Raw genomic sequence first — 9,077 nt, 5'->3', positions numbered from 1 at the left:
AGATGTTAAAAGTATAAAATGTTTGGAATATTTTTGTCTTTCAAACTAATCTTCATGGCCTTTTTCTAGATGGTTATAATAGTAAGAATACTGCCTCCATGTTGTTTTGTCATACATCACTTACCACTGGCAAATATTTTATATGCAAGTGATCATAGACAGTGGTCATTTTTAAGTAATGCCCTTTGGGACTGGCACTAGGTTGTGTTTTCCTAAGAGAAAGTGTCAGAATTGTGAATGATGAGACATCACATCAAAAAACACTAGTTATTTCAAAGAGCACTTCAATAAGCTGTTGTAAATATAATTCCAAAAGACCATTTCTCATGAAAATCAGAAAATCTGCCTCTCTCCTGAGCTAAACAATTTAAAGAAATCCAGTACTTTTAAAGAAATCAGAAATCCATCATTGGGGCAACGGGGGAGATGCCATGACTCCCACTGTGCTCATTACTCCAAGTTACAGAGATTCTAACCCAATTCATTTGATGCAGGTATCTCCAGATTATAGCATATAGGCCATTTATTTCACTTCTTTCACAGAATGACCCCTGCCCATAAACATTTGGTATTAAATCTCATTTATTACAGTTTGAATTGCCCATACAAGGCCACATGGAGTTATAATAGGCACTTGGTCTTTATTTTTTCTAACATAAAATACAATCTGAAAATATGCAGAATTAAAAGTTTCCTATCTTTGTGGGCTCCAGATATATCTGATCAAACTCAGATATATCAGTTATGGCTGCATGAAAGGATGTCTACAAATAAAAATAAACCAACATTTTCAAACACGTAAACTCACCTTCAGGCCTATAAAAAATATGTCACAAGTACAAAAGTAAAATTTTGCCCACAGAAGTTTTATAATCATCTCTTTTGCAGAAAGGATTTCTACTGCATCTATACTGTATTCACAATGCCTTCTTATTACAATAAGAAAGTGTTATCCTCACTTCAACAATTTTTATGAGCTACTTTCCCTACTTAAATTCGAAACAAATAGTGTGGCAGTTACTACAATTTAGCATCTCTAAATTGTGGTAAATTCCTTCAATGCAGATTTTCTCTACCCTGAATGAACAATCTCCTAGGGAGACCACTAACACTCTTCTAATCTTAATTCCACTAATCATCTTTCTCATATTTTCTCTTTACAGAAGTCTATAGAAATTTGTTCTGTCTACCATGCTTGCAATATCTAAAAAGATGTTTAGGTGAAATCTATTATCAGAAAATAAGTTAGCTAATATCTAACATAAAGAGAGCCCAAAGAATGGTACCAAACATCCTTTCCTTCTTGAACTGCCTTAAATTATGTATCAGCCTCAGTTGGACAGCTAGAAGTTCATTCTCCCTATGCCTTTGGCTTGATACATCCCCTCATACACATACCTGAGTCAAGTGTTCTGACTTCATTCTGCCTTATATACCTCAGGATTAAAGTCATGGTGACTGTTGATCCAGTCTCTATTCAAGGAGAGGAATAACATACTGACAGTTATACTTGAGTCACCTCGTGCTCTGTAGGAATCAACTTAGACCACTCAGTTTTTCAGAGTGAAGCATGACTAAAACATAAATGTAGTAAGTACACAAATATAACTCATTTCACAACTTAAATGCAAAAAAAAAAAAAAAATGCAATTAATATAGCACACTTTTCCTCATGACCCACCCTGTAACTAGCAAGGAGATAAAAAACTTTCCATTGATGACAAAAATTTAGTCAATTCAGTAATTTAAATAGTCTTTTTAGAAGTTTTCAGTCTCTTTTGGATAAAATGCTTAGTCATTCAGTAATCTTCCTGACATCCAAATAATTCTCTTCCTAAGAAGTATTTGGATACACAGGATCAGAAAAGAAACAGATTCTTTGGCCAGAGTGCAAAAAGCACACACCTCTGCCTTCAACATTATGCTATACTCACTTATCTAACACTCCCCCCACCTAACGGCATTCCAGGAGAGGGGGAAATCGGGACACCTATGTTGGCCAAGCTCACCCTGTTCCCTCCTTCTCTGTCTTCAGTTTCCCACCATCCAAAATTGCCAGAAAATAGTGGCCTTTTCTTAACCACTTTCTCCATCCAACACACCACACCTTCCTCCCTCACTCCTGTTAACCCTTTACCATATTTTCTATGAGTGTTGTGGAGAACATTGACATCTGAGCCCTCTGAGTTCGGTGTCAGACCTTCTCCTTCCTTTTGCATTCTGACTAAAACTAATACAAAGTTTTTCCCGAGCTCATGGATACTTCAAAGTATTTGGAAGAAGATTATATAATTCAAAAGGCAAAAAGGAAAATCACGTTAATAATTTTCTAATCTTTACCCCATTAAGCTGATTTTTATCTTGCTAACCATTGTGGCCTCCTGATAGTAGTATACCAAAAAAAAAAAAAAAAGATTCTCCAGATGAAAAAGGGATGGAACAAAAGGATAAAGAGACTCAAAATTCATTCTGCTAGAAGAGTATTCTTGGCTTATACAAAAATATTTGCCCATTAATTTTTACAAATTTTACTCCCTTGGGCAGTTACTTGCTAAAAATATCTTTAGATATGGAAAATGAAGAAGGGAGGCCTTAGAAAACCAAAAGTTTAATGAAAAGCTTTTTTGCTGGATTTTTTCCCCATATTTTGTATATTGTCTGTTAAATAACAAGATAGAATTCTGTGTTGTTTTCAAAAAGACTTGTCTGATGCTTAAAGTTCCTTATAAATTTAAAATTAATTTTGTTGATTTTCATTTCTACATTTTAATTTGGTATTTTAGAATCAAAGACTGTTCTCAGTGATCTCTGGAACAGTTTACAATAATTTAATTCATATGTACAGCCAGGTATAGCTTCTTTTTTAATTCCTGTAAGAAACTGCGGATTTTTACTGATTATTACTGAAGCTGTTAAAATCATCCATGAATTTTTCCTATTTAAAGTCTTTTCCTGTATGCATTCTCACTTACTATGGTAATTTACAATATATTTTCAATGATTCAGAATATGAATAATCTTTCTGTTTATGCATAAAGAAGTATTTCTCCCGTGAAGTCTCCAAAATGTTTGATTCTGCAGATCATATACTAATTTTAATCTTTTCTCTATAAATTTAGAACTCATATCTTTAAAGATGCCCGGGGAATTTAGTCACTATGTGGGGGAAAAAAATGTTCTAAAGAGTTAACATCTTTATTGACTTAAGGCAGTCATAACTCCAAGAATATAAATATGAAATTCTTAGTTCCATTTTGTAATCAGCACTGTTGGAAATTAAGAATAAATGCTGCCAGTTCAAAACCATTGTGGAAACAAGTTGGTCATGTGGAAAATAAATGTAGGCATCTATGAACATAGCCATGCATGTGGTGTATTAGAGATGAACTATTAATCAGTGTCTAGGTTTATAGAATATTGTATTTCTCTTCCTGCTACTGAATGAAGCCACTAAAATAGCTGATTATGTTTATATTCCAAAAGAAGACATTTATAGATAATAATAGTTTTGTTCATGAAGTGACTCCTGTCTGTCTGTATGTGTTGTCTTTTGCAGCAAAGTCATTCTTGGGTCTATGCTACTTAGCATGACATTACAGAGTGAGCCTCCCATAGAAATGATAGCTCCGGGAATCTGGGATACAAGTCAGCCATCCCCAGTGACCCTACAGGTAAGTGCTAGGCTGTGAGATTAAAGTACACATAGCAAATATTGGTTGATAAGTAGCTTGTTGTCAATTAAAGAAACAATTTTCTTCTAGGATCACACATTTTAATCGTCCTCTCTTCCTCTAGCCACTGGGATTTATAAAATCTTCACAGCTTTTATTTTGCATTCAGTATTCTCAAAGTACTTTTATTCCAGCTTACATAATAGTGATTTCAAACTATTCCTCATCCAATACAATCATGAAGGAAAGGGATGGATGAAGTGCTGCCATCAATATACTCATTATGTGCATTCATTTTTTTCATTGTCTAAAAGCAGTCATTGGTATATATTATTAAGTTGGTACCTTACTCACACCTGCTTCTGCATTGTGTCATGTTCCTTAAAATCTCTTCTGTCGTACATTTCCTAAATTACTAGCAATTAGCTGAGTAGTGGAAGAGAAACTGCAAACAAAATCCATCTATTATACTTTTGTTTTCTCTTAAAGTCTCTCTACTTTCTATGATTTGTGATCATGAATGAAAGATGGCTAATGATTCCAGGCTTTGGTTCCTACTGTTGAGAGCTTCTTATTTGTTCATGATTATAAGTTATTATACTGGTCAGATACCTGAATGGCCACTCCCATTCATGGAAATGCAGGGAATATGGACTTGCCAGCTCTATAGAGAAAACTTAGAATTGCTGGCCAGCACTCTCTGGAAAATGATTTCTCAACCTTGGCAGTATGGACATTTTGGACCAGATAATTCTTTGTTGTGGGGGCTGTTCTGTGCATTGTAGGATATATAGCAGCATCTTTGGATTCTACCCACTAGATGCCAGTAGCACCTCCCTAGTTCTGACAATCAAATATGCCTCCAGGTATTATCAAATATTGGGAGCAGGTGCTGGGATAAAATTGCCCTCAGGAAAGGAACGCTGCTCTAGAGGAAGCTAATAGAGTCTCTAGGCTCTTAAGTTTCCAGGTTTGGGGTGAAGAATATGAGAGACAAAGTTTAGCAAGATGAACAACAAGATGTTGAAAACAGAAGACGAAAATAATACTAAGAAAATAATGTGCCTTCTGATCTGAAGGAGGGAGGAAGTCCCCACAAGATGGTAGCCAAAGATCTACTTCTAATCTGAAGACACAAAGATAAAAAAGAGTAGTTGTTGAGGTGTGATCTTGGCACAATCACAGACACTCAACGTGATGGCGTACTGATCAGCAAATGTTCAGTTGTAACAAGACAACTACCTTTATTTTAGAGAATGAATGTATTTTTTTCTCAGACTATTTCTTGCCAGATATAAACCACCTCAGCTTAACAAAAGAAATCTTCCAAGTGATCATTGCCAAAACTTTGTCAATATAAATTCATGATTATCAGGATCTTTATTAGTGGCAGTGATGTGTGTGGGAGAAGTAAGAGGGACTATCAGATGAGACTCTCCTTGATTCTTCTCAGATGAGGGGGAAAGCTGCTTTAGGAACACAGATGCTGGTAAGTGGGATCCGAAGAAAAGTTTCAAATATTTAACAGCAGCATAGATTTCCAAGTAGACATCTGGAGCCATATCTGAATTTATCTTACAGAAGCCGGCAGAGGTCGGGGGGTGGAGAGGACATGTACATATTCAAGAGTATGCGAAAAAGTTAGATCATTTTATTTTTACAAAATATAATTTCAAATGATATAGACATAAAGGAAAACGTCTCTGGATATTTTTATTTGGTGATGAAATATACAAAATACAATGAGTTAGTAAAGTATTAAAGTTAAAACCCTTAATAACCAGTATCATTCTAATTATATACAGCTAAATTTAGAGCAGAATTTTTTAACCTAAATATTATGAGATAGTGAGACAATTAGAATTGAGTTCTGCAACCAGCGTTTGAGTTAAGGAGTTAGTATGAGTCTCAGAGAATAAGACATTAGATCTAGAGTTAGGAAATCTGGATTTTAGTCTTAGCTCTTTAACAAAAAACTTCCTGACTGTGAACAAGTCACCTAATCTTTGATTTTCTCCTCCAAGCAATGAAAATATTATACTATGCCTGTCCAAGTGGTTTCAGCTCTGTGCTTTTAGATTATCTATTTATTTTGAAATAAGTAGACCTATATTCTGGTCCTGTGTATAAATGTGAACTACAGAGCCAATGCAAAACTATTCCATTGCTTATTTACTTGCAAAACAGGTCTTTACCAGAGAAGATTTCACTCATGTCTACAAAATGGCTCAATGACTTTTATGAAGTAGAGACTGACATAAACTTTTTTTTCCGTGTGAATACATAAAAAAATATAATTACCATCTATAATTTTGATCATTTAATAATAGAGATATATTTTCATTCCAAAATGTAGAAAGGCTATAATTTCAACATTAAGTAAAAACATAACATATTGAACTTTATGAAAAGTCCATTTATTATTATTTTTCTCACTTTTCCTCAGACATTACAGATTACTAATTTATGCCGATTTTATAAATAATTGAAGATTTGCTAAATACTATGTATATTTAAATACCATGTCTAAACCCTAATAATTTTTTAAACTTATTTTTAAATAATACATAGCACATGAAATATAGGATTTTTTCATTTTCTACAAATCTAACATGGACATTATTAAATTAATAATGCACTTTTGAGTCATTCAGTACATGGCAAACCATTTCTTTATTTCAGATTGACTTTCCAGCTACTGAGTGGGAGTATATGAAACTTGATTCTGAAGAAAATTTAAGCAATCTTGAAGAACCACCGAAAGAGTGTTTAAAACATATTGCCAAACTTTCACAGAAACAGTCTCCCTTACTGTGAGTGACCCAGGTCTTGTGAGGGAACGTTGCCTGCTATTCATGATACCATCAATCATATTGGGAGTATTCATAACTTTAAAGAGTAAACTTTCCCTCTCACATAACTCTTTTCATTTCCTAAAGTCATACCTGTGGAATAATTAATTAATGTTTAGGAGCTAAATTAGTAATTTTGTATGTTTCTTTTTTAAAAAATTAAATTTATTAGGGTGAAATTGGTTAGTAAAATTATATAGGTTTCAAGTGTACAATTCAATAACGTGTCACATGTATATGGCATTGCATGTTCCTACCCAAAGTCAAATCTCCTCCTGTCACCATATTTTTGACTCCTTTTACTTTTATCTACCTCCCCTCTCCCCATTTTCCCTCTGGTAACCACTAAATTGTTGTCTGTATCTATGAGTTTTTGTTTGTCTTGTTCGTTTGTTGCTTTCAGTTTTATATCCCACATATGAGTGAAATCATATGGTCCTCAGCTTTTTCTGTCTGACTTATTTCACTTAGCATGATAATCTCAAGATCCATCCATGTTGTCACAAATGGTAGTATTACATCTTTTCTTATAGCTGAGTAATATTCCATTGTATGTATGTACCACATCTTCTTTATCCAATCATCTATCGAGGGCACTTTGGTTGTTTCCATGTCTTGGTCACTGTGAATAATGCTGCAATGTGTTTTGTTTTGTTTTGTTTTAGTTTCTTTTCCTGAAGTATTAAACAATTTTAACTTTAATCAGAGGAAAATAAAAAGATTAGAAATCATTCAGTTCAAATAACAAAGCAGAGTGATTAGATATATATCATCATTTAACAGGGATAAACCATTTCTTAACCATCCTTTGAGTAGATATAAAGTTGTTTTAGTAAACAGAAAAAAGGAAAATTTAATTATCTAGCAAATTTTAAAAGTACAGAAATAAATCATGTTTTAATAGCATGATATTAGTGACTAAAGAGTGCTTTACTTTGTCCAGCAGTAATTCTTTGAATAAAACCAAAACCCCAGGAAGAACTATAAGAGAATTAGTGGTGTTTGTACTCACTTCTTGGCAATATCTAAGCCACAGCTGACTGTGCTCATTAATAACATGCCAAAAGCATAAAGCTAAGAAAAGAACTCTTTATAAAAATACTGTAATAAAATTTGTAACATGATAAGACATTTTATTCCAAGAATGAGAAATCATTTAAAAGTTTTGAACAAGAGAGTCTTGGGATCTGAATAATTTTTTTAAGTGATCCCTTTGATCACAAGTTGAAGAATGTATTGGAAAGGAAGAGTGGAAGCAAGCAGTACAGCAAGGAAGTTAGTGTAATATTTAAGGCAAGTGGTCCTGGTGGCAAGAACTAAGGTGATGGTAGTGGACATTGGAAGAAATGGCTAGATTTGAGAGGCATATTTTGGCAGTTGAGAAGACATGACTTGATGGTTAATAATAACTAGGGACTCAGTTAAGTCAATGGAGGATCCAAGGTTTGAATTGATCAAAGCAGGTGTTGAGTCAATTTCTGATGGAAGAATAAGTTTGGGTTATCTAAAAGAGAGATTGTGAGTAGGATCAAGAGTTCTGTTTTGGGTAATCTTATTATTGCCCTGCTCTCTAATTTCAACTTGTATTGCTCTTTTCCTCATTCACTTCAAGCCAGTGATATCAGTCTCCTTCATATATTTCAAATGTGCTAGTCCCTCTCTCATATCAAGAGCTTTTTATTTGGTGTTCACCTCCACCCGAAATACTCCTTCCTCAGTTCTTCACATGACTGAATTGTCTCATCCTGTACGTTTTTACTTAAATGTGATCTTCTCAAAGATATACTGATTAACTCAACCACATGGATAATTTTCATAATATTATACTGAATGAAATAAGCCAAATATTAATATAGAGTGCAAGAAATCATACCAGTGTTTGCCTCTGGTGGCATGAGAAAACTGTTTTATATCTTGATAAGATTGTGGTTTTTATCCAATATATATGAATTTGTCAAAATATTTAAACCGAATCTGTGCGTTTTCTTTTATGTAAATTATGCTTCAATAAAATAAGTTAATGGGGGAAAAAAACATCATTCAGTATTGAAGGAAAAGAATTTAATCAGAACAAAATAGTTTGTTTTAGTAATTTAGCAAAATTTTGTTTTGGAATTTTTTTCTTCTGTGGATTTTCTGGTGAAGAAGGTAGTGACAAACAGGAAAGGAGCCCAGACATACCTTTGAAATGATCTATAACCCAATTGTTTCATTTTACAGATGAAGATGGCTTTAAAAGAAATTGTAGAGTATCATTGATTTTTAAAATTTTTAATATTTCTCATTGCCATTGTTGGGAGTTTTAGCTAATTTGAGCTGAATAGCAAAGTATCAGTTCAGAGAAGATAGTGTTCAAGAGCTGTCATTGTCCTGTGAAAAATGCTGTTCTTTAGTTGAACTGTGGTTCTGAATACCTCTGCAGGATTGTGAGCAAAACATGATAAACTGTCAGTAAGTCAATAGCTTTAGTCATAGATTTAGATCTTCTGTCCATAAACTTGGACTTTTAATGCATTTTAAATCCAAATTTCCAATGAACTCTGAGAATTCAAAG

The 9,077-nt window shown here is 33.6% G+C and overlaps 1 protein-coding gene across 3 annotated transcripts in view; it reads left to right on the top strand.

The window, feature by feature from the left end:
* Positions 1-9,077, top strand: part of PIK3C2G (phosphatidylinositol-4-phosphate 3-kinase catalytic subunit type 2 gamma) — a 274,730-nt gene that overhangs the window by 72,770 nt on the left and 192,883 nt on the right. For all 3 annotated transcript variants that reach the window (XM_023538251.1, XM_011372935.1, XM_011372934.1), the window contains 2 exons: positions 3,557-3,671; positions 6,354-6,484. In XM_023538251.1, the coding sequence (XP_023394019.1) occupies positions 3,557-3,671; positions 6,354-6,484 (246 nt within the window). The remainder of the gene's footprint in view (positions 1-3,556; positions 3,672-6,353; positions 6,485-9,077) is intronic.

Source organism: Pteropus vampyrus, unplaced genomic scaffold (genome assembly GCF_000151845.1).
Source record: "Pteropus vampyrus isolate Shadow unplaced genomic scaffold, Pvam_2.0 Scaffold216, whole genome shotgun sequence".
NCBI classification, from domain to species: Eukaryota; Metazoa; Chordata; class Mammalia; order Chiroptera; family Pteropodidae; genus Pteropus; species Pteropus vampyrus.
The sequence above is the reverse complement of the archived record's forward strand: the minus strand, read 5'-3'. Positions and strand labels throughout refer to the sequence as shown.